The sequence below is a fragment of the Coregonus clupeaformis genome, unplaced genomic scaffold (assembly GCF_020615455.1).
Source record: "Coregonus clupeaformis isolate EN_2021a unplaced genomic scaffold, ASM2061545v1 scaf0137, whole genome shotgun sequence".
NCBI lineage: Eukaryota > Metazoa > Chordata > Actinopteri > Salmoniformes > Salmonidae > Coregonus > Coregonus clupeaformis.
The window spans coordinates 245,406-272,749 of record NW_025533592.1 but is presented as its reverse complement, the minus strand read 5'-3'; the positions used below and the strand labels follow the sequence as shown (position 1 = coordinate 272,749).

At 43.2% G+C, this 27,344-nt stretch overlaps 1 protein-coding gene across 1 annotated transcript; it reads left to right on the top strand.

Moving 5' to 3' along the window:
- The first annotated feature begins 616 nt into the window (after positions 1 to 616).
- On the top strand, positions 617 to 27,344 carry LOC121538829 (GTPase IMAP family member 4). The gene is made up of 3 exons (XM_041846998.2): positions 617 to 710; positions 3,426 to 4,130; positions 27,157 to 27,344. Exons 1-3 carry the CDS (start codon positions 680 to 682, stop codon positions 27,342 to 27,344), a joined length of 924 nt encoding a protein of 307 aa, XP_041702932.2. The 5' UTR covers positions 617 to 679.

The following is a 27,344-nucleotide window of genomic DNA, read 5'->3' as shown; positions in this document are numbered from 1 at the left end:
GGTATCTCTCCCATAGTTAATATCTTCTGGCTATGAAAATATTTCCATCCACTTTAAATTACTAATTCTCCTGTTAAGTGTTTGATTAAGAATGATGAGAGGGGAAATTAAGACAAGACAACTTATGTTTATCAAAGTAAGACTATGAAAATAGCTCATTAGGGTACAGGAAGTTGGACTCCAGATGATAGCTGCTTCTCATTTGCTCATCTGCAGAAACTACTTGACCCTCTGTGTGTAAGTTCAGCTATGTATTTTCTTTTTGTTGGTTGTTTTGCTCAATAGTTTCTGTGAACTAACAGAATAACCTTATTAGGTCTGCTGGCTATGTTAGGCTCCTCGAGTCTTGTTAAGTTCCAGTCTGTAAAACAGCCAGGTGGCGCCATTTACCCTTCAGGTAGACTCTCCATACAGCACCCTGCCTTGTGTCATATTCAGGCTATGCCTTCTTCTCTGTCATGTGCTGACAGGTGACAGGTCAAATCTGTAGGCTATCTTCCTGTATGATAAACCACTGTGTCCTCATGATGATGTACTGGACACCCATGTTAGCAAAATTGTGTTTTTAACATGAAAAAGGAAATGATTTTCTATCCGATCTACTTCAGCTGCAGGAGTGAATTACAGTTCCAGGCTGGAGTGAGGAAGAAGGAGAGAAAGAGAGTCTGAGGATGCCACAATGGCTGCCAGTGGATTAAACACACCGTCGGGTAATATCTACAAATTAAACATATATCATTTTTTTTTATTTGTACTCATCATAGTTTTTTTCATCTGTACTCATCAAAATTATCTGTGCTCAGCTATATGATGAAAGTAAAATTCAGATTATGAGCTTGGGATCACTGGGTCTAGAGACATACGGATGCCGACTATGCCCAATCTTACTGCAGATGATTCCAGAGGACATACAGTAGCTCTTGACTATAGTCATCAGAGGGGAGTAGATGATGAATGGAAAGTGTCTGAGATAGTCAGTTTCCTACAAAGGGAGGTTCAGAGCAGGGAGAGAGTAGGGCTGTTACGGTGACCTTATTACCGCCACACTGGCGGTCACGAGTCATGATGGCAGTCAAATTACACGTGATCGTTTAGTCACGGTAAATAGGCATCTCTGACGCTGCTGATGGTCATTAGTGGCCTACCAAACTTGCTAACTGCCTGGTACTCAGCACTCTATTGTCCCTCTAATCACTCTGACATCAATGCAAATCGAATTGAAAATCTAATCAAACGCTTCATGAGAGCTCATGAGCATCAATACAGGACTAAGATTGAATCATACTACACCGGCTCTGACGCTCGTCGGATGTGGCAGGGCTTGCAAACCATTACAGACTACAAAGGGAAGCACAGCCGTGAGCTGCCCAATGACACGAGCCCACCAGACAAGCTAAATTACTTCTATGCTCGCTTCGAGGCAAGCAACACTGAAGCATGCATGAGAGCATCAGCTGTTACAGATGACTGTTTGATCACACTCTCTGTAGCCGATGTGAGTAAGACCTTTAAACAGGTCAACATTCACAAGGCCGCAGGGCCAGACAGATTACCAGGACATGTACTCCGAGCATGCGCTGACCAACTGGCAAGTGTCTTCACTGACATTTTCAACATGTCCCTGACTGAGTCTGTAATACCAACATGTTTCAAGCAGACCACCATAGTCCCTGTGCCCAAGAACACTAAGGTAACCTGCCTAAATAACTACTGACCCGTAGCACTCACGATTGTAGCCTTGAAGTGCTTTGAAAGGCTGGTCTTGGCTCACATCAACACCATTATCCCAGAAACCTTAAACCCACTCAATTTGCATACTGCCCCAACAGATCCACAGATGATGCAATCTCTATTGCACTCCACACTGCCCTTTCCCTCCTGGACAAAAGCAACACCTATGTGAGAATACTATTCATTGACTACAGCTCAGCGTTCAACACCATAATGCCCCCAAAGCTCATCACTAAGATAAGGACCCAGGGACTAAATACCTCTCTCTGCAACTGGATCCTGGACTTCCTGAAGGGCCGCTCCTAGGTGGTTAAGGGTAGGTAACAACACATCTGCCACGCTGATCCTCAACATGGGGGCCCCTCTGGGGTGTGTGCTCAGTCCCCTCCTGTACTCCCTGTTCACCAATGACTGCATGGCCAGGCACGACTCCAACACCATCATTAAGTTTGCAGACAACACAACAGTGGTAGGCATGATCACCGACAACGATGAGACAGCCTATAGGGAGGGGGTCAGAGACCTGGCCGTGTGATGCCAGGATAACAACCTCTCCCTCTACGTGATCAAGACAAAGGAGATGATTGTGGACTACAGGAAAAAGGGGACCGAGCACGCCCCCATTCTCTAATCGACAGGGCTGTAGTGAAGCAGGTTGAGAGCTTCAAGTTCCTTGGTGTCCACATCACCAACAAACTATCATGGTCCAAACACACCAAGACAGTCGTGAAGAGGGCACGACAAAGCCTATTCCCCCTCAGGAGACTGAAAAGATTTGGCATGGGTCCTCAGATCCTCAAAAAGTTATACAGCTGCACCATCGAGAGCATCCTGACTGGTTGCATCACTGCTTGGTATGGCAACTGCTCGGCCTCCGACCACAAGGCACTACAGAGGGTGGTGCGTACGGCCCAGTACATCACTGGGGCCAAGCTTCCTGCCATCCAGGACCTCTATACCAGGCGGTGTCAGAGGAAGGCCCTAAAAATTGTCAAAGACTCCAGCCACCCTAGTCATAGACTGTTCTCTCTGCTACCACACGGCAAGTGGTACGGGAGCGCCAAGTCTAGGTCCAAAATGCTTCTTAACAGCTTCTACCCCCAAGCCATAAGACTCCTGAACAGCTAATGAAATGGCTACCCATTTTTACATTTTAGTCATTTAGCAGACGGTCTTATCCAGAGCGACTTACATGAGCAATTAGGGTTAAGTGCCTTGCTCAAGGGCACATCGACAGATTTTTCACCTAGTCGGCTCGGGGATTAGAACCAGCGACCTTCGGTTACTGGCACAACACTCTCAACCACTAAGCTACCTGCCGCTACCCGGACTATTTGCATTGTCCCCACCCCCACCCCCTCTTTTACGCTGCTGCTACTCTCTGTTTATTATCTATGCATACTCACTTTAACTCTACCTACATGTACATATTACCTCGACTAACCTGTGCCCCCGCACATTGACTCTGTACCGTACCCCCTGTATATAGCCTCGCTACTGTTATTTTACTGCTGCTCTTTAATTATTTGTTATGTTTATTTTTTAGTTATCTATTTTTTACTTAACACTTATTTGTCTTAAAACGGCATTGTTGGTTAAGGGCTTGTAAGTAAGCACTTCACTGTAAGGTCTACACCTGTTGTAATCGGCGCATGTGACAAATACAATTTCATTTGATTTGATTTTAATGCCAGGTGACTACCTCCATCTCTCAGAGCTGAGGATTGTGCTGCTGGGATACAGAGTAGCTGGGAAGAGTTCATCCGGAAACACCATCCTGGGCAGAAAGGAGTTTGACCTGAGGAGAACTGCTCAGTGTGTGAAGAGACAGGGAGAAGTAGCAGGGAGGCAGGTAACTGTGGTCGACACTCCAGGCTGGTGGGCTAATGACCCTGTAGAGGTGACTCCTGAGCTGGTTAAACAGGAGATTGTGGTCAGTGTGTCTCTGTGTCCCCCAGGACCCCACACTCTCCTCCTGGTCATAGATGTGGATGACACATTCACTGAGGAATACAGAAGAGCAGTAGAGGAACACTTGACCCTTCTCAGTGAGACAGTCTGGAGTCACACTATCGTGCTGTTCACCCATGGGGACTTTTTAGGAGACACAACCATTGAGCAGCACATTGAGAGACAAGGGAAGGCCCTCCAGTGGCTTGTTGAAAAATGTGGAAACAGGTATCATGTCCTCAACAATAAAAACAGGGGTGTTGGCACTCAGGTCACAGAGCTGCTGAATAACATAGAGGAGACGGTGGAAGGAAACAGAGGAGGACATTATGAGATAAAGAGAGAGATACTAGAGAAGATAGTAAAAAAAAGGAAAGCAGAGGAAGAGAGAGCAAAACAGAGACTGTTGAAGGTGCAGGAACAGAGAAAGACCCTCAGATCACTAACAGGTGAGTTTATTTCATTATTGTTATTTTTTTGTTTCTGTTCAGGGTCTTTGGATTATTCAACTGATGGCATCTGGTATACACCTGGTACAGTGACCTAAGTTATAATACAGTATGGGTTTACTAAAGCTACAGTCTGCGATTGCTATCTTATTGCAGTTTTACTTAGTCAAAACTGTTCCCAGAGCAGATCTGCTCTAAGGGCAAAATTAATTTGACTGGTTTTTGAAAGGTTTGGAGCTGAAGCACAAAGCTATAGCTACTTCAGAATAGCTCCTATATTTTACAGTGTATTCGGAAAGTATTCAGACCCCTTGACTTTTTCCACATTTTGTTATGTTACAGCCTTATTCTAAAATGGATTATACACAATACCCCATAATGACAAAGCAAAAACAGTAAAAAAATAAAATAAAATGGAAATATCACATTTACATAAGTATTCAGACCCTTTACTTAGTACTTTGTTGAAGCCCCATTGGCAGCGATTACAGCCTTGAGTCTTCTTGGGTATGACGCTACAAGCTTGGCACACCTGTATTTGGGGAGTTTCTCCTATTCTCTGCAGATTCTCTCTAGCTCTGTCAAGTTGGATGGAGAGCACCGCTGCACAGCTATTTTCAGGTTTCTCCAGAGATGTTAGATCGGGTTCAATTCCGGGCTCTGGCTGGGCCACTCAAGGACATTCAGAGACTTGTCCCGAAGCCACTCCTGTATTGTATTGGCTATGTGCTTAGGGTCGTTGTCCTGTTGGAAGGTGAACCTTCGCCCCAGTCTAAGGTCCTGAGCGCTCTGGAGATGGTTTTCATCAAGGATCTCTCTGTATTTTGTTCCGTTCATCTTTCCTTCAATCCTGACTAGTCTGCTAGTCCCTGACGCTGAAAAACATCCCCACAGCATGATGCTGCCACCACCATGCTTCACCGTAGGGAGGGTGCCAGATTTCCTCCAGACGTGACACTTGGCATTCAGGCCAAAGAGTTCAATCAATTTCATCAGACTAAAGAATCTTGTTTCTCATGGTCTGAGAGTCCTTTAGGTGCCTTTTGGCAAACTCCAAGCAGGCTGTCATGTGCCTTTTACTGAGGAGTGGCTTCCATCTGGCCACTCTACCATAAAGGTCTGATTGATGGAGTGCTGCAGAGATGGTTGTCCTTCTAGAAGGTTCTCCCATCTCCACAGAGGAACTCTGGAGCTCTGTCATAGTGACCATCAGGTTCTTGATCACCTCCCTGACCAAAGCCCTTCTCCCCCGATTGCTCAGTTTGGCCAAACTTCTTCAATTTAAGAATGATGGAGGCCACTATGTTCTTGGGGACCTTCAATGCTGGAGACATCTTTTGGTACCCTTCCTCAGATCTGTGCCTCGACACAATCCTGTCTCTAAGCTCTACGGACAACTCCTTCGACCTGATGATCATTGGAAATAGGATGCACCTGAGCTCAATTTCAAGTCTCATAGCAAAGGGTCTGAAAATGTAAATAAGGTATTTCTGTTTTTTATTTTCTATAAATGTACAAAAAATTCTAAAAACCTGTTTTTGCTTTGTCATTATGGGGTATTCTGTGTAGATTGCTGAGGAAAATGCTCTATTTAATCCATTTTAGAATAAGGCTATAAAAGAACAAAATGTGGAAAAAGTCAAGGGAATACTTTCTGAATGCACTGTATCCCTCCCACCAAACAATGTTACAACATAAGCTTTCATAAGATAGTTACAAATCTACAACGTCAAAGACACATTTTGATTGGTACAATGTAAGGTGATTATGTTGTCATGACAACGTTATGTATTTAAGGTTGCCTATTTGTAATTTGCATTCCAGGTGCCTTGCTCAAGGGCAGAAATGCAGATTTTTCATTTTTGCACTATCAAAATGAGTCCAGCAAGCCTACCTGTTGCCTTCTGTACACTCCTGGTCCACTCTCTGCAGCATCAACCATATCAAATCCCATTTAGCCTACCCTATGTGTGCAGGTTATGGTACTGTAGCTCTTCAATAATAGAACACTTTGTAGAGTTAGATCGTACATTCCACACTGTTCTCCCGCTTCCTGTTTATCCAACTACTCACCCATAATTCCCTGCTCTCGTAAAGATGCACAACACATTTAAGTATGATCACACATGGATTCTATCCAACCCATAGAGATAGTAAGAGGATGCAACATTGTATGTGTCCCATTATGGCAACTGTGAGAGCACGGGCAGGGCCATTGAGGCCATCTCCATTTTGAAATAGTCAATTCTTTCCTATACCACTTCTATGAAAGGTTGCATACTGTCACCTAGTGTGTGTTGTTTGAACAGATATAAAGCCAAGGCTGGCGATTTACTGCCACCTGTAGTTATGGAATGTTTGGTTGATCCCTCCTGATGACCTTGATGGAATTATGGGATCCTTCCTTAACCCATAGGAAGTCCCATCCAGTTGACTACTTTAAAATTGTGAAAGTCCTCAATTGCGCTGCCCATGCTAAAACAGGTTTTGGGCACTAGAGTCCTCTATCTCTATGATTAACTGTTGCCCCTTATCCAGATATAATTAAGCGCTGCTTAATAAAGCTGACCAGTCAATGAGTGTTCTCTCCTAGCAGATTGCATATCAACACTTACAACATACAAGAAAAAGCCCAATATGAAAGGTCTTATGGCAGACACGATAGAGCTGAGTGATGTTTATCATGCAAGCCACATCTTTATGCACCTTGGCCATTGAGCAAGTAGACTAATGTCGATGGCAAATTTGTAAGCCTAATTGATTTATTCCAAGGTATTTGGTATTTATTTTATTTTATTAGGATCCCCATTAGCTGTTGCAAAAGCCGCAGCTACTCTTCCTGGGGTCCACACAAAACATGAAACATGACATAATACAGAACATTAATAGACAAGAACAGCTCAAGGACAGAAATACATCAATTTAAAAAAAAAAGGCAAACGTGGCCTACATATCAATACATACACACAAACTATCTATGTCAAATAGGGAGAGGCGTTAAGCCGTGAGGTGTTGCCTTATCTGTTTTTTTGAAACCAGGTTTGCTGTTCATTTGAGCAATATGAGATGGAACAGAGTTCCATACAATAATGGCTCTATATAATATTGTACTCTTTCTTGAACTATGAAAAGACCCCTGTTGGCATGTCTGGTGGGGTAAGTGTGTATGTCAGAGCTGTGTGTAAGTTGACTATGCAAACAATTTGAGATTTTCAACACATTACTGTTTCTTATAAAAATAAGAAGTGATTGTCACGATCGTCGTAAGAACCGGACCAAGGCGCAGCGTGATATGCGTACATCTTTTAATGAGTACTTAATACATGAACAACAAAACAACAAAACGATACGTGAAGTCTACAGGTTCACCAACACAAACCTATACAGAACAAGATCCCACCATTAACTAGTGCCAACAGGCTGCCTAAGTATGGTTCCCAATCAGAGACAACGAGAATCAGCTGCCTCTGATTGGGAACCACCCTGGCCAACATAGAAAACACGAACTAGAACAAAAACATAGAAACTACAATATAGACACTACACACCCTGGCTCAACATTAAAGAGTCCCCAGAGCCAGGGCGTGACAGTACCCCCCCCCAAAGGCGCGGACTGCGACCGCGCCAACCAAACTCAAGAGGGTAGGGGCCGGGTGGGCATTCCGCCTCGGAGTCGGATCCGGCTCCGGGCGCGACCACCACTCTCTCGCCACCCCCCCGTAGCGTCCCTGGTCTGGTCCCGCTGGCCGGAGCTGGACTGGACACCGGTGGAGCAGGAACGGGCCGGACCGGGCTGACGACGCGCACCACTGGCTTGGTGCGGGGAGCAGGAACAGGCCGGACCGGGCTGACGACGCACACCACTGGCTTGGTGCGGGGAGCAGGAACAGGCCGGACCGGGCTGGCGACGCGCACCACTGGCTTGGTGCGGGAAGCAGGAACGGGCCGGACCGGGCTGGTGACGCGCACCACAGGCTTGGTGCGGGGAGCAGGAACAGGCCGGACCGGGCTGACGACGTGCACCACTGGCTTGGTGCGGGGAGCAGGAACAGGCCGGACCGGGCTGGCGACGCGCACCACAGGCTTGGTGCGGGGAGCAGGAACAGGCCGGACCGGGCTGGCGACGCGCACCACAGGCTTGGTGCGGGGAGCAGGAACAGGCCGGACCGGGCTGGTGACGCGCACCACAGCCTTGGTGCGAGGGACAGGAACAGGCCGGACTGTACTGGGAACACACACCACTGGCCTTGTGCGGGGATCAGGAACGGGCCGGACCGGACTGGTAACACACCCCAGTACCTCTCGCCGTGCCTCTACACTCTCCTTCCCCCTCATGACCAATGGCCCCCGTAACCTGGTGGCCTCCAGCAGCCCCGTCGTCCATGCTGTGTGCCCCCCCAAAATGTTTTATTGGGGTTGCCTCTCGCCTGTCCGACGACGGCACGGTTGGCGCCGTACCTCCTCTCTCGCCAGGGCCTTAACTTTTGCCCATGGCCCTCTGCCCGCGAACATGTCCTCCCAAGACCACCATTCGTCCACCTGGGACATCGCCAACTTCTCCAGTTCCTTACCCGGCGTTTGCTCCTGAACACGCTGCTTGGTCCTTCTTTGGTGGGATCTTCTGTCATGATCGTCGTAAGAACCGGACCAAGGCGCAGCGTGATATGCGTACATCTTTTAATGAGTACTTAATACATGAACAACAAAACAACAAAACGATACGTGAAGTCTACAGGTTCACCAACACAAACCTATACAGAACAAGATCCCACCATTAACTAGTGCCAACAGGCTGCCTAAGTATGGTTCCCAATCAGAGACAACGAGAATCAGCTGCCTCTGATTGGGAACCACCCTGGCCAACATAGAAAACACGAACTAGAACAAAAACATAGAAACTACAACATAGACACTACACACCCTGGCTCAACATTAAAGAGTCCCCGGAGCCAGGGTGTGACAGTGATGCAGTCAGTCTCTCCTCAAAGCTTAGCCAAGAGAGACTGGCATGCATAGTATTTATATCAGCCCTCTGATTACAATGAAGAGCAAGATGTGCTGCTCTGTTCTGGGCCAGCTGCAGCTTAACTAGGTATTTCCTTGCAGCACTCGACCACACGACTGGACAATAATCAAAATAAGACAAAACTAGAGCCTGCAGGACTTGCTTTTTGGAGTGTGGTGTCAAAAAAGCAGAGCAACTCTTTATTACAGACAGACCTCTCCCCATCTTTACAACCATTGAATCTATATGTTTTGACCATGGCAGTTTACAATCTAAAGTAACACCAAGTAATTTAGTCTCTTCAACTTGTTCAACAGCCACCCCATTCATTACCAGATTCAGCTGAGGTCTAGAACTTAGGGAATGATTTGTACAATGCTCTTAGATTTAGAGATTTTTAGGACCAGTTTATTACTGGCCACCCATTCCAAAACAGACTGCAACTCTTTGTTAAGGGTTTCAATGACTTCATTAGCTGTGTTTACTAATGTGTATATAGTTGAATCATCAGCATACAAGGACACAAATGTTTAATGCCAGTGGCAGGTCATTGGTAAAAATAGAAAAGAGTAAAGGGCCTAGAGAGCTGCCCTGCGGTACACCACACTTTACATGTTTGACATTAGAGAAACTTCCATTAAAGAAATCCCTTTGAGTTCTATTAGATAGATAGCTCTGAATCCACAATATGGCTGAGGTTGAAAAGCCATAACAAATATGTTTTCTCAACAACAGGTTATGGTCAAGAATATGAAAGGCTGCAATGAAATCTAACAGTACAGATCCCACAATCTTCTTATAATAAATGTATTTCAACCAATCATCAGTCATTTGTGTCAGTGCATGCTCTATAAGCATGCTGAAAGTCTGTTGTTAATTTGTTTACAGAGAAATACCATTGTATTTGGTCAAACACCATTTTTTCCATCAGTTTGCTAAGAGCTGGCAACAAGCTGATAGGTCTGCTGTTAGAACCAGTAAAGGCCGCTTTACTTTGGCTTCCCTCCAGGCCTGAGGACAAAGACTTTCCTCTAGGCTCAGATTAAAGATATGACAGATAGGAGTGTCTATAGAGTCAGCTACCATCCTCAGTAGCTTTCCATCTAAGTTGTCAATGCCAGGAGGTTTGTCATTAATAATGTTAACAATAATGTTTTCACCTCTCCCACACTAACTTTACAAAATTCAAACTTGCAATGCTTTTCTTTCATTAGCTCACTGTTCGTTGTTCCTGCCTAAGTTTGCCCGCTTTGCCAATGAAGTAATCATGAAAATAATTGGCAACATGAAATGGTTTTGTGATGAATAAGCCATCTGATTCAATGAAAGATGGAGTTGAATTGATCTTTCTGCCCATAATTTCATTTAAAGTACTCCAAAGTTTTTTCCACCATTCTTTATATCATTGATCTTGGCTTCATAATACAGTTTCTTCTTCTTTTTGTTGAGTTTAGTCATATCATTTCTCAATTTGCATGAAGTCAGCCAGTCAGATGTGCAGCCAGACTTATTAGCCACTCCTTTTGCCCCATCTCGTTCAACCTCATCAATCCATGGAGCTTTAACAGTTCTAACAGTCAGTTTCTTAACAGGTGCATGTTTATCAAGGGCCATTTTCAAAACCTATGTATAATTATTGGAGCAAAGGGCGACCTTGGGATACAACTCAGTCAGGGGTACCTCTGTTACAGGAAGAGATTTATGTCAATGCATTTGGAATATTTAGGAAGTCTGAAAAAATGTAGTTTAGATCCAAGCATCAACCACTTATTGAGGGCCATTTTCAAGACAAGACATGTTACATTATATAAACAAACGTTACCTTGTGGTCTCTCATATAGTCATTGGGCTCTCCCTCATCCCTCTGAAATTAAAAACACAACTGTTTAATAGTCCTGTATTACATGCTTCCATAGTTAATTAATGAATTAATCCACTAGTCAGTAAGTGTGAATAGCAGTGTTGCCAATGCACTCACTCTGTGGATGATGTCTTGGGCAGTGTGAGAGATGAGCGCTCCTCATTTAATGTGATGGAGCTGTCCCTACGACCAGCCTGGTTACAAATGATTAGGGCTGGACCTGTCCAAGTTGGGGGAGCAGGGGGAGGAAGGGGGGTTAGCTGGGGATTAGAGGAGGAAGAGGGGGTACTGAATAAACTCAGGGTTTCGCAAGTTATATAGGCTGACCTCAACTGAATCCCTAATCTGAGATATTGCAGTTATTAAATCAAATCAAATGATTTGCTTGCTCAATGTATTAGCTCGGTTCGGAAGGAAACATGGTGGCAGGTTTAGTGATACTGACTAAATAATAAACAGATCCTCTAAAGAACCACACACACACACACACACACACACACATTCACAGAAAGGTTATCCTCCACATACTCTGCCAGGCACCTATCTTCATCAATCAGGTTTGTGCACAGTTCACTAAAAACCTATTGACTTACAAGACAGAATACTGCATTGAAAATCAGAGATAGCTAGCTACATACTCCTTCCCTTTGTTCCCTCCTCCATCCTTCCATCAACCCAACCTACAATTGAAGTCGGACGTTTACATACACTTAGGTTGGAGTCATTAAAACTCGTTTTTCAACCACTCCACAAATTTCTTGTTAACAAACTATAGTTTTGGCAAGTCGGTTAGGACATCTACTTTGTGCATGACACAAGTAATCTTTCCAACAATTGTTTACAGACAGATTATTTAACTTATAATTCACTATATCACAATTCCAGTGGGTCAGAAGTTTACATACTCTAAGTTACAGCTTGGAAAATTCCAGAAAATGATGTCATGGCTTTAGAAGCTTCTGATAGGCTAATTAACATCATTTGAGTCAATTGGAGGTGTACCTGTGGATGTATTTCAAGGCCTACCTTCAAACTCTGTGCCTCTTTGATTGACATCATGGGAAAATCAAAAGAAATCAGCCAAGACCTCAGAAAAAACATTGTAGACCTCCACAAGTCTGGTTCATCCTTGGGAGCAATTTCCAAACGCCTGAAGGTACCACGTTCATCTGTACAAACAATAGTATGCAAGTATAAACACCATGGGACCACGCTGCCGTCATACCGCTCAGGAAGGAGACGTGTTCTGTCTCCTAGAGATGAACGTACTTTGGTGCGAAAAGTGCAAATCAATCCCAGAACAACAGCAAAGGACCTTGTGAAGATGCTGGAGGAAACAGGTACAAAAGTATCTATATCCACAGTAAAACGAGTCCAATATCGACATAACCTGAAAGGTCGCTCAGCAAGGAAGAAGCCACTGCTCCAAAACCGCCATAAAAAAGCCAGACTACGGTTTGCAACTGCACATGGGGACAAAGATCGTACTTTTTGGAGAAATGTCCTCTGGTCTGATGAAACAAAAATAGAACTGTTTGCCCATAATGACCATCGTTATGTTTGGAGGAAAAAGGGGGCTGCTTGCAAGCCGAAGGACACCATCCCAACCATGAAGCACGGTATGAAAAATGTATGCACTCACTAACTGTAAGTCGCTCTGGATAAGAGCGTCTGCTAAATGACTAAAATGTAAAAAATGGGTGGCAGCATCATGCTGTGGGGGTGCTTTGCTGCAGGAGGGACTGGTGCACTTCACAAAATAGATGGCATCATGAGGAAGGAAAATTATGTGGATATATTGAAGCAACATCTCAAGACATCAGTCAGGAAGTTAAAGCTTGGTCGCAAATGGGTCTTCCAAATTGACAAACATACTTCCAAAGTTGTGGCAAAATGGCTTAAGGACAACAAAGTCAAGGTATTGGAGTGGCCATCACAAAGCCCTGACCTCAATCCTATAGAAAATCTGTGGGAAGAACTGAAAAAGTGTGTGCGAGCAAGGAGGCCTACAAACCTGACTCAGTTACACCAGCTCTGTCAGGAGGAATGGGCCAAAATTCACCCAACTTATTGTGGGAAGCTTGTGGAAAGCTACCTGAAACGTTTGACCCAAGTTTAACAATTTAAAGGCAATGCTACCAAATACTAATTGAGTGTAGGTAAACTTCTGACCCACTGGGAATGTGATGAAATAAATAAAAGCTGAAATAAATAATTCTCTATAAAAAAAGTTATACAGCTGCACCATCGAGAGCATCCTGACTGGTTGCATCACTGCCTGGTATGGCAACTGCTCAGCCTCCGACCGCAAGGCACTACAGAGGGTAGTGCGTACGGCCCAGTACATCACTGGGGCCAAGCTTCCTGCCATCCAGGACCTCTATACCAGGTGGTGTCAGAGGAAGGCCCTCAAAATTGTCAAAGACTCCAGCCACCCTAGTCATAGACTGTTCTCTCTGCTACCGCACGGCAAGCAGTACCGGAGTACCAAGTCTAGGTCCAAAAGGCTTCTCAGCAGCTTCTACCCCCAAGCCATAAGACTCCTGAACAGCTAATCATGGCTACCCGGACAATTTGCACAGCCCCTGCCCCACCCCCACCCTGTCCCCCTTTATTACTCTGCTGCTACTCTGTTTATTATTTATGCATAGTCAGTTTAACTCTACCCACATGTACATATTACTTCAATTACCTCGACTAGCCGGTGCCCCCGCACATTGACTCTGCACCGGTACCCCCCTGTATATAGCCTCCCTACTGTTATTTTATTTTACTGCTGCTCTTTAGTTATTTGCTTTTATTTATTTTGCTTAACACTTTTTTAATTTGTTTTACTTTGCATTGTTGGTTAAAGGCTTGTAAGTAAGCATTTCACTGTAATGTCTACACCTGTTGTATTCGGCGCAAGTGGCAAATAAAATTCGATATGATTTGATTTATTCTTACATTTCACATTCTTAAAATAAAGTGGCAATCCTAACTGACCATAGACAGGGAATCTTTACTAGGATTAAATGTCAGGAATTGTGAAAAACTGAGTTTAAATGTATTTGGCTAAGGTGTATGTAAACTTCCGACTTCAACTGTACATGATTCTTGCAAAAAATTAAATAATTGAAAAAGGCAGTTGAGAATTAGACTACCTACTGTAACAATATATATTTCTCACAAATGCATAAAAACTATTTTCCTCAATGACATACTTCATAATATGACATAGCTCTCAGGTACAGTACCTTGCAAAAGTATTCATCCCCCTTGGCGTTTTTCCTATTTTGTTGCATTACAACCTGTAATTTAAATAGATTTTTATTTGGATTTCATGTAATGGACATACATAAAATGGTCCAAATTGGTGAAGTGAAATGAAAAAAATAACTTGTTTCAAAAAATTCTAAAAAATTAAGCATATATATATATTTTTTTTCACCTTTATTTAACCAGGTAAGCCAGTTGAGAACAAGTTCTCATTTACAACTGCGACCTGGCCAAGATAAAGCAAAGCAGTGCGATAAAAACAACAACACAGAGTTACATATGGGGTAAAAAAACATAAAGTCAAAAAATAAAATATAGAACAGAAAATATATATACAGTGTGTGCAAATGTAGCAAGTTATGGAGGTAAGGCAATAAATAGGCTATAGCGCAAAAATAAATACAATTAGTATTAACACTGGAATGCTAGATGTGCAAGAGATTATGTGCAAATAGAGATACTGGGGTGCAAAAGAGCAAAATAAATAACAATATAGGGATGAGGTAGTTGGGTGGGCTAATTTCAGATGGGCTGTGTACAGGTGCAGTGATCGGTAAGGTGCTCTGACAACTGATGCTTAAAGTTAGTGAGGGAGATAAGAGTCTCCAGCTTCAGAGATTTTTGCAATTCGTTCCAGTCATTGGCAGCAGAGAACTGGAAGGAATGGCGGCCAAAGGAGGTGTTGGTGTCACGATCGTCTTCTTGTGAGATATTGGACCAAGGCGCAGCGTGTGCAAAATACATCTCTTTATTTTGGAAGAGAGAAAAACACGAAACCGAACACTATCCAAAACTAACAAAACAACAAACGACCGTGAAGCTAAATAACGTAAGTGCACAGACAAGCAACAAACGTTCAACATAGACAATTACCCACAAACACATGATGCCCATGGCTGCCTTAAATATGGCTCCCAATTAGAGACAATAAACCACAGCTGTCTCCAATTGAGAACCAATCTAGGCAGCCATCAACATACAAACACCTAGACAAGCCATTACCCCATTAAACCTACCAACCCCTAGACAAACCAAAACACATACTTCACCATGTCACACCCTGACCTAACTAAAATATTAATGAAAACAAAGATAACTAAGGCCAGGGTGTGACAGTTGGCTTTGGGGATGACCAGTGAGATATACCTGCTGGAACGCAGACTACGGGTGGGTGCTGCTATGGTGACCAATGACCTAAGATAAGGCGGGGATTTGCCTAGCAGTGATTTATAGATGGCCTGGAGCCAGTGGGTTTGACGACGAACATGTAGTGAGGACCAGCCAACAAGAGCGTACAGGTCAGAGTGGTGGGTAGTGTATGGGGCTTTGGAGACAAAACGGATGGCACTGTGATAGACTACATCCAATTTGCTGAGTAGAGTGTTGGAGGCTATTTTGTAAATGACATCGCCGAAGTCAAGGATCGGTAGGATAGTCAGTTTTACGAGGGCATGTTTGGCAGCATGAGTGAAGGAGGCTTTGTTGCGAAATAGGAAGCCGATTCTAAATTTTACTTTGGATTGGAGGTTCTTAATGTGAGTCTGGAAGGAGAGTTTACAGTCTAACCAGACACCTAGGTATTTGTAGTTGTCCACATACTCTAGGTCAGACCCGTCGAGAGTAGTGATTCTAGTCGGGTGGGCGGGTGCCAGCAGCGTTCGATTGAAGAGCATGCATTTAGTTTTACTAGTTTTTAAGAGCAGTTGGAGGCTACTGAAGGAGTGTTGTATGGCATTGAAGCTCGTTTGGAGGTTTGTTAACACAGTGTCCAATGAAGGGCCAGATGTATACAAAATGGTGTCGTCTGCGTAGAGGTGGATCTGAGAGTCACCAGCAGCAAGAGCGACATCATTGATATACACGGAGAAAAGAGTCGGCCCAAGAATTGAACCCTGTGGCACCCCCATAGAGACTGCCATAGGTCCAGACAACAGGCCCTCCGATTTGACACATGAACTCTATCTGGGGAAGTAGTTGGTGAACCAGGCGAGGCAGTCATTTGAGAAACCAAGGCTATTTAGTCTGCCAATAAGAATGCGGTGGTTGACAGAGTCGAAAGCCTTGGCCAGGTTGATGAAGACGGCTGCACAGTACTGTCTATTATCGATCGTGGTTATAATATCGTTTAGGACCTTGAACGTGGCTGAAGTGCACCTATGAACAGCTCGGAAACCGGATTGCATAGCGGAGAAGGTACGGTGGAATTCGAAATGGTCAGTGATCTGTTTGTTAACTTGGCTTTCAAATACTTTCGAAAGGCAGGGCAGGATGGATATAGGTCTGTAACAGTTTGGATCTAGAGTGTCACCCCCCTTTGAAGAGGGGGGATGACCGCGGCAGCTTTCAATCTCTGGGGATCTCAGACGTTACGAAAGAGAGGTTGAACAGGCTAGTAATAGGGGTTGCGACAATTTCGGCGGCTAGTTTTAGAAAGAAAGGGTCCAGATTGTCTAGCCCAGCTGATTTGTAGGGGTCCAGATTTTGCAGCTACTGTATGTGTATGTATTCACCCCTTTTGCTATGAAGCCCCTAAATAAGATCTGGTGCAACCAATTACATTCAGAAGTCACATAATTAGTTAAATAACGGAGCACCATTAAATCCATTATTAAAAAATGGAACGAATGGCACCACAACAAACCTGCCAAGAGAGGGCCGCCCACCAAATCTCACGAACCAGGCAAGGAGGGCATTAATCAGAGAGGCAACAAAGAGACCAAAGATAACCCTGAAGGAGCTGCAAAGCTCCACAGCGGAGATCGGAGTATCTGTCCATAGGACCTCTTTAAGCCGTACACTCCACAGAGCTGGGCTTTACGGAAGAGTGGCCAGAAAAAAGCCATTGCTTAAAGAAAGAAATAAGCAAACACGTTTGGTGTTTGCCAAAAGGCATGTGGGAGACTCCCCAAACATATGTAAGAAGGTACTCTGGTCAGATGAGACTAAAATTGAGCTTTTTGGACATCAAGGAAACCGCTTTGTCTGGTGCATACCCAACACCTCTCATCACCCCAAGAACACCATCCCCACAGTGAAGCATGGTGGTGGCAGCATCATGCTGTGGGGATGTTTTTCATTGGCAGGACTGGGAAACTGGTCAGAATTGAAGGAATGATGGATGGCGCTAAATACAGGGAAATTCTTGAGGGAAACCCGTTTCAGTCTTCCAGAGATTTGAGACTGGGACGGAGGTTCACCTTCCAGCAGGACAATAACCCTAAGCATACTGCTAAAGCAACACTCGAGTGGTTTAAGGGGAAACATTTAAATGTCTTGGAATGGTCTAGTCAAAGCCCAAACCCCAATCCAATTGAGAATCTGTGGTATGACTTAAAGACTGCTGTACACCAGCAGAACCCATCCAACTTGAAGGAGCTGGAGCAGTTTTGCATCTTCAAAGTGGTAGGCATGTTGTGTAAATCAAATGATACAAACCCCCCAAAAATCAATTTTAATTCTAGGTTGTAAGGCAACAAAATAGGAAAAATGCCAAGGGGGGTAAATACTTTCGCAAGCCACTGTATTCATGTAATTAGTGATGACATGACTAAAATATGATGGTGTACAAGGCCACAAAAACTACAGACTACCAGTGGGGAACAGTGAGGGCCTTCAGAGAAGGCTTAAGGATTTATAAAAATACATATACAGTATATTTTAATGAAATTTCATTTTAATTTCTCTTTCATATTTACAATAACTGTAATGATCTTCTGATTCCATCTCTTCAGTTTGTTGGAAAGAGAAAGGTTAATACTGTTTGGTTCTGAACAAACAGAGTAAAAACTCAAACGGACGACTAGAAAAAGCACAAACCAAGTTTATTCACCCACTGGGTCATACAGCTGCAAAGATAAAGACATGTTTACACAAGCACATATATTTATACACTCCTACTAGGTGGAGTCAACTCCTTGCACATCTAGACAGCCAATACATCTCTGTTGCTAAGTCAGGAACTTAATTGGTTCCTCTCACTGGTGTAGTCATGGCCCTGCCTGATGTTAGAACCTTCGTGGGCGTGGAAGTATATGTGTGTGTAATACTGTTCCTTCTGACTTCATCTGACCTGACTTAGGGCCGAATTCCTCACTCCTCCCTAATCCATGACTGTCCTACCTTATCAGTGACTGAAACCAGACTGTTGCCCTTTGCCTCCCTCCTTAGGATCCATGAGAATTAACAATAACATGTTTGACAGAATGTAAACCCCTCTGCACTCCCCACTCAGTAACTTTCCATACACCAAGTTTTTATCCACCCTCCATTGACCCCAACATATACATTCCTTATACATGTAAAGTAATCAATAAGTTCTGGTATGGTAACATGAATAAGTATATTTCAGGCTAGAATCCAACAATACTGAAAATAAACAAATATTCAGAAGCTGGACAGAAGGCCTCTGTCATAGATCTCGCCAGTTTGTAGTCCTAAAACCCGGAAATTACCATTACCACCATTTCTATGGTGAAAATGACTGGGAAAATAATAGATTTTTGGATGAACGCCAAAAGAAAGGTCTGAGGTTAACACGGACTGAGGAGATCTTATACGTTTTGTTCTATGAGATAATATCAGTCAATCATGACCTTTATAAATTATGAAGCCTTTATGTGCTTTTTAAAATTACATAAATGCTTCAAAATTCACTAAATGTGACGTTAGCTGATGAAGATTATCTCATCAAACAAAACGTATAAGATCTCCTAAGCCTGTGTTTACCACAGACCTTATTTTCAGCATTTATCGAAAAACCCTACAAAAACTCCATTAATTTGGCCATAGGCTATGCCCAACGAACCATGGCGGAGTTAGTGCCTACAAAAAGACGCCATTACTATTGCTCTCTATTCAACCGTATTAGAGCAGAATTTTGGAGTGACAGTGGAATGAACCAATCACATTTTGACTTGCAATGGGTGGGACCATTAAAAACAGTGATGTGTCTAGACAGCTGTTACCAACTTCAAGGTGGTTGTTTTGCTAATTTGTTAGCATCACCCTTTTCAAGATTAACTTTTAAACTTAGTTTACAAATTATCATAATCTGGTGAGTGGCACTGTTTTTTGTTGCAGCTCGCTTGATGTTAGCTATCTCTTTGAAAATAATGACTGTGAAACATTGTTGCATTTAAACTAGATCACTGGTTAGTGTGATGAACGTGATAAAATAGATTTGCAGTGGGAAGTAATAGCTGGTTTGTTAATTTCATTTTGGAAATGAAATGGTTGTGCTTTTCTATTGTTATGATTTCATGGGGCCTACTGGAGTGAATGGGCTGTGTTGGTGAAACCATAAGGAGAGGAAGTACAAAACCATCGACGCTAGACAGAGAGGAATATGCTTAAGCAAAAGGCAGTTTATTAAACACAGAGATAGCTGGTACTGCTCAAGCTACATGCATGGGCCCAATGCATGGACCCAATCAATTGCCTCTTATGGAGACAGTTGAGAAGGATCAAAAACAGAGTTTACAGCATTACTTTATACAATGCAACATAAAGAAAGGGGTCCTTCTTCTAGTCCCTTGATTGGTTCCCGAGGCGTAGGAGGCGGGTCTGCTCTGTCCAGAGCAGAAGCCCCATTGGTGCACGGCAGAGTCCTCTGCCCTTGGCACCCGACCAGTAGAAAGAAGTGCAGTTTGTGTGTGTGTGCGTCCACAGAGCAAAGAACTCGTGAGGCATGAGAATGAGTGTGCGTCCACATTGAGATGTGTGTGTGAATGTGTGTATGTTCTCAAGGGAAAACTCGTGGGGAGCAATCAGTGATTGTGGCCTGTGGCGTGGGTGTTGTCCTTGACAAGATATGGTCCTCTGTCCATTGTTCTTGCATAGGAACAGCATTGATTGAAAACAAACGCCTAACACAAAATGGGTCATGCACAAGATTTTAGTCAGACCAATCTATAACAAATATATTTACTACGACAGCTGCTTATTCTTTAACATGATTCGATGCTGTATGTGACTGCTGTCGCCTGTGTATCAGCTGTGTCTATGTGTTTGACCAAAACTGTCTCTCCTTCAGTGCCATGGAGTGCACAGGTAGTACGGTTGCTGTCCTTTCTGCACCACAAGCCTGTCACCTTTGATGTGACACTGTTGTTGGTGATAGTGGTGTTAGGCTACCATAGGTTGTGTAAACAGTGTGCTTTTTGTTTTGCTGGCCGCATTATTTTATGCTGTGTGTCACGTTGTATCCGTGCCGGTTCTGTCTCTGTGTGTGTGGCAGCCTGGAGCACAGCCAGGCCTGTTTGTTTAATTCATAATGTAATCAAAAACCATTGCTCCTCCTTCACTAGAACTAGAATGGTCTGACTATAAAAGGTATGTTGGGCGCATTAAGTGATGCTATCCTTTCTGTTATTTTCTAAATGTTTTAGTTTGATACAATGTATTGGAAGATTTCTGGTCCCTCTGAAGGCCTAGTCACGGTTCGCCACTGCATACTACATACTGTAGGCTACAACAGTACATTAAATTCTCCCTTTATATAGGCTAACAGTAAAAATAATTATAGAAGAGGCATGTGCATATTCTATGTAACAAAAACCTATTGCCAGCTAATAACAAAAGCTAAAAATAGCTTGGGCGAAATAGCAGGCTAGCTAGCTAGCTAGCACCTAGTGTTAAGTTAGTTTGCAGTTAGCATTCGACAGTTAACTAACAAATCTCCTAAAATATAACAGATTAAAATACATATAAATGTTGTGTCTCATGTGTACACATGAAAATACTAATAATGTGAGCCTTCGTTCGGGAAAACAAAACCATTAGGAGCTAGCTAAAAACATTCATAGTTAAAATAAAAAGGTCCCCCTGCTCAAGAAAGCACATATACAGGGCAGTCTGAAGTTTGCCAATGAACATCTGAATGATTCAGAGCAGAACTGGGTGAAAGTGTTGTGGTCAGATGAGACCAAAATGGAGCTCTTTGGCATCAACTCAACTCGCCGTGTTTGGAGGAGGAATGCTGCCTATGACCCCAAGAACACCATCCCCACCGTCAAACATGGAGGTGGAAACATTATGCTTTGGGGGTGTTTTTCTGCTAAGGGGACAGGACAACTTCATCGCATCAAAGGGACGATGGACAGGGCCATGTACCGTCAAATCTTGGGTGAGAACCTCCTTACCTCAGCCAGGGCATTGAAAATGGGTTGTGGATGGGTATTCCAGCATGACAATGACCCAAAACACACGGCCAAGGCAACAAAGGAGTGGCTCAAGAAGAAGGACATTAAGGTCCTGGAGTGGCCTAGCCAGTCTCCAGACCTTAATCCCATAGAAAATCTGTGGAGGGAGCTGAAGGTTCGAGTTGCCAAACGTCAGCCTCGAAACCTTAATGACTTGGAGAAGATCTGCAAAGAGGAGTGGGACAAAATCCCTCCTGAGATGTGTGCAAACCTGGTGGCCAACTACAAGAAACGTCTGACCTCTGTGATTGCCATTTTTGACATGCGTTTTTCTGGAATTTTTTGTTGTTATTCTGTCTCTCACTGTTCAAATAAACCTACCATTAAAATTATAGACTGATCATTTCTTTGTCAGTGGGCAAACGTACAAAATCAGCAGGGGATCAAATACTTTTCCCCCTCACTGTAGTCCTTAGCACAGGTACTTCCTGTTTTGAGTTTCTGCCTATAGGAAGGGAGAAGCAAAATGGAGTCGTGGTCAGATTTGCCGAAAGAAGGGCGGGGGAGGGCCTTATAACCATCCCGGGAAGTTTGAGTAGCAATGGTCGAGGATTTTAGCAGCGCGAGTACAACAGTTGATATGTTGATAGAACTTCGGCAGCCTAGTCCTCAAATTTGCTTTGTTAAAATCCACAGCTACAATAAATGCAGCCTCAGGATATTTTACATTTTAGTCATTTAGCAGACGCTCTTATCCAGAGCAACTTACAGTTAGTGAGTGCATCAATGTTTTATATTTTTTAAATAAAAAAATGAAATACTGGCCCCCCGTGGGAATCGAACCCACAACCCTGGTGTTGCAAACGCCATGCTCTACCAACTGAGCTACACAGGACCATATGTGGTTTCTAGGTTGCATAAGGTCCAGTGAAGTTCTTTGAGGGCCGTCGTGGTATCGGCTTGAGGTGGGATATACACGGCCGTGACTATAACCGAAGAAAATTATCTTGGGAGACCCTGCTGTAAATCAAGCAGACAACAACAGATGATCAACATCAATTCGCTAGGGATATTAGATCCAACATGGATTCAGGCACAACTGTCTTCACCGGCGTAACGAATGAGACACCAAAATATTCTGGATTTTCCTCACAAACACCTTTTTTTCCAGGACTTGGACTGTTGTTGCATTGCATGCGCTATAACAACAGCTGTTCGTCACCTGACTGTCATTTGGAAAATATCACGGCGTAACTAATCAGCTGGACACCAAACGAGTATCTAACAATTATTATGCATAATTATTGAAGAACCACATTAATGACAGTATCGATTTAGGTTTTATGTATCAAGGTAAGGTGATTATTTCGGTTAGAAGCATTTGATTTTGCAATTGCATACATTTAGGATTGGTGAAAACTTGTTTCACCCCATAACATAATGAGACACAAAATGTTAGGTAGTTACACTGCATTTCTGAGATCTCTATACAAAAAACTGTCTGAAGGCTATATCCAGGATTCTTACAGGTTTCAAGTTCAATGTCTAATTTAACTGATTTAATGCTTAATATATGATATAACAACAACTTACACTGCTATAAATGCAAGGACCGAACATTTATGTTTTATGTCATATGATTTTGGACAAATCCGTCAAGACACCAACCATGATAAAGGGTTAAACATAGGTTTTAAATCAACTTGTGAATTTTATTGAACCCACTATGGTCCCCCCTTATATCTTAATGTAATGACGTGAAAAAAATTGGCCGACTATTATCAATGACAGCTGTAACAAGTTGTCCAGTTTGTAGGAAATCCTCACTGGTACCCTAGTTTATAGAAAGACCCATACATCGTCCAACGAAATGCTTAGTTGCAGGTTCCTTCTCGACAATACAACAACACTAAGAAATATTAAAAAATAAGAATACGACCATAAAGTAAATGGCAGTAGAATAGAATAAACATTTTAGCATAAGTTATAGTACAGGAAGGCACAATTTATAGTCTAATATTTACACGTGTATTGAGGAAGGGGGGATGGGGCCAAGTGTATAAACAGAGCAGTATAATAAGGGTCTGGTAGCAGCAGTTGTGATGTGTTCTAAGGGGTGGCGAATCAGAGCAGGTGGTCAGTCCAGTTCATGTGTTCAGCAGTCTGATAGCTTGTCTCTGAGCCTGTTGGCATCAGACCTCATGCTCCGATACGTAACATGCTGACCAAACCGCCTGCGTTGCATGTGCGAGCGTTGCAAAATAAATGTACACATAAGTTATATTTAATCATTTCATCCAAACTGCTCGTAGGCGTCAACAGGCGTCTGTGTAGCTAGGTGCTAAAATAGAACTTGGTTCTACTTAAGATGCTTGAGGCGCTGCTAGTCCCGCCTCTCCCATCTACACATTTTGTTTTTAAGAGCATACTATTGCAAGATGAACAAGGTCCACACTCCAGTCAAGTTGGTGGCGTAATGTACCTTTTAAAGTTGGTTGCCAACACCATATAAAACCCACAGAAGAAGAAGAAGAAGCATGAACAAGGAGAGATTAAGCTAAAAACTAACTAAATGTCCCCTTTTATCTGTGGATTAATTGTCGGAGTAGAGAACACATGGTTTGTGTGACTCAAAATAGGTCAAAATCCTACAAAGATCCAGCAAAAAAAAGGACCATATCCATTTCAAGTAAAATAACAAATTAGCTAGCAACAGCAAGCTAGCTAAATGTCCATGAATGTTTCATGTGTGTTTCGACCTGTCCCCAAATTAATATAGTTTAACCAAACAGTTGGTTTTGGTATTTTAACCTGCGTGTCATGAATGCATCTGGTGGGGATAGACAAAATCAACATGGCGCGCGCAGAGCCGGTTTGGTCAGCATGTAAGGGAGAGAACAGCTTGTGGCTGGAGTGTGTGGGGTCCTTGATGATGCTGCATGCCTTCCTCAGGCACTATTTTGAGTATATGTCCTGGATGGGTGGAAGCACGGTCCCAGTGATGTACTGGGTAGTCTTCACGACCAGCTGGAGGGCCTTGTGGTCGTGGACAGAGAAATTCTGTAACAGACTGTGACGCAACCGGTCAGGACGCTCTCCATGGTGCAACGCAGTGGAGGCTCCTCAGAGGAGGAAGGGGAGGACCATCCTCCTCAGTGAATTTAATAAAAATGTAAATAGTGAAACATAAAAAAAGGTATCCTTTTTAGATAAAACTATACTAAATATATTCACGTCACCAAATTATTGATTAAAACACATTGTTTTGCAATGAAGGTCTACAGTAGCCTCAACAGCACTCTGTAGGGTAGCACCATGGTGTAGCCGGAGGACAGCTAGTTTCCGTCCTCCTCTGGGTACATTGACTTCACTACAAAATCTAGGAGGCTCATGGTTCTCACCCACTTTCATAGACTTGCACAGTAAATATGACTACTTCCGGAGGATGTCCTCCAACCTATCAGTGCTCTTGCAGCATGAACTGACATGTTGTTCACCCAATCAAAGGACCAGAGAATGAATCTAGTACTGAAAGCATAAGCTACAGCTAGCTAGCACTGCAGTGCATAACATGTGGTGAGTAGTTTACTCAAAAAGAGAGAAAGACAATAGTTGAACAGTTTTGAACAAATTAATTTCTTCAAAAATGAAGGAGAAGCAAGAAAGAGAGAGTGAGAGAGAGCTAGCTATATTTTGTTGTATTTTTAACTTTCACTTACTTAGCTAGCGAATGCAGCTAGCTAGTTTAGCCTACTCATACACCCGGCTTGAACAGAGAGGGATGCTATGTTAGCTAGCTGAGTATGGCTATCCAACACTGGAACTCTTCCAAGTCAAGGTAAGCTTTTGGTTATATTAATTTATTGCCACCAGGGCCCACCAGTGTAACTGCTAAACTGCTTGCTGACTGTATACTGTACTGCATGATTGTAGCTGGTTTACTAATGTGTTAGTTCTAGTAGCTATTTTGACTATGATGTTAGCTAATATGGTGACAATGATGTAGGCTGTGTGTAGCGGTTAGCGGTTATGATATGAAGGTTGGCTTGGAAAGTTTTTTTTTGCCTGATCACAGACAGCTGATGTGTTGTGCACTGAAGTACAGAAGCGACGGGAAAAGGTGAGAGGAGGAGAGCACGTAGATGCGAAGGAATTATACAACGAGCAAAGTGATCATGCTGTTTGTTTGTGGCTGCTATGAACGTGAACTGTATCTGTTGAAAAACTTTTTTTTAAATGAAGCAAACGGAACGAAATGGGGATAAACATACCTTAATTTGTCCAACAGAAACTCTTCTTTGCAACTGTTGGACTAATGATTACACCCTAGATCAGCTAGATGCAGGCAAGAGTGTGCAAGGCGGTATTAAATGTGTCACTGTCTGTCGTCTTGATTACTCCAATTTGTCTCGACCTGTGCACCTATGTTGTAAACTTTCATTCATAGGCTAGGTTGTAGCAACCTCATGATGGGTATAGGGACATTTTGAGTATCATGTAGTAGCATAAACCTATCGATGTTACATTGAGCTGGTTGAATGGAATATGAATGACAGTCATCCAATATGCTGTAATAGAAATAAGGCCATCTCAAACAAATGTATAATTGCCCTCATCTTAAACGGCACCAACCTGCACTGGTGCAGCTGTAGTATTTGGAGAGGACCCAGGGTGGCATGCTACATTTTTCAGCTGCCTTAGGAAGTAGAGACGCTGTTGTGCCCTAATTCATATCTCAAATAGAGTGTGAGCCGTACAGCAATTGGAATACCAAATGATTTCACAAACAGCAATGCAAATGTGCATGCAGCCTTGAAAAACCCATATCAGTCATACTGTGACATTCTCTGTGGGTATAATCGGGACCAATATGTAACGTTTTGAAATCACGTTGCTGCGACGTGTTGAGGAGGAAAGGAAGATGACCAAATGCGGTGGTTATGATATTACCTTCAGATTACGTTGTGTCATGACATTACCAATAATTACCCATCCATTATGTTGGGGTTAGTCATGGTTACGTAACGTGTTTGCTGGGCTCCCATCAGGCTTGTCCAATTAGGCCCCTCACTCACACCACTCCCAGACAGTCCTAGCAAAATTCTTGCTTGAGAAAATGCTCTTTGCTAAGAAGCTATTTTTGTTTCTTTTTTTACCCTTTTAATTGAAAACAATCACAGTAAGGTACTTCATTGTTACCCAGAAAGGATTTGATATTGAGATAAAAACAGCTGCATTGTACCTTTTAAATATTTTGACCTGAAAACTACAACAAAAACAGTAAATAAATGGAATTGAAATTGTTCTGTTTCAAATCATTGTGGGAAATTAGTGTTGAATCTAGAGGCATTCAGCCATGGCATTCTAAACATTCTTGTTTATGCTAGCTAACAATAGCATAACTGGCTAACTACTTCTATGCAAATGAAGTGTTTGCTGTTTTCTACAGAAACGCCTGGGAAAGTGTTTATGGTGGAACGTTTTCCTTCGAATTTGTTGCTCAAAGGTGCGTACATAGTGGATGCACAACAGAGAGTGACAGCTCTACCACTGTAGCTGCTAGCTTCAGAGGAGAGCACAGAGCATGTTATGTGTTGCGCTCAAAAGGGTCTGTGAGGAAACACAGACTTTTGGTTGAAAAGTGTAGATGCGTTTAAAAAAATGAACAATGTGCAAATTTCCCAAGTTAACTGTACTGTAGATACCACATTAACTTTGACAGCCTAAAACCGGTGGCGACACGCATCTCTGCGTCCCTTGCAGACATCTCAGTTTGGATGTCAGCCCACCTCATCAAGCTCAACCTCGACAAGACGGAGCTGCTCTTATTCCTGGGTAAGGCTTGCCTGCTCCAAGACCTCTCCATCACGGTTGACAACTCTACGGTGTCCCCCTTCCAGAGTGCAAAGAACCTCGGCGTGAACCTGGAAAACACCCTGTTGATTTGCTGA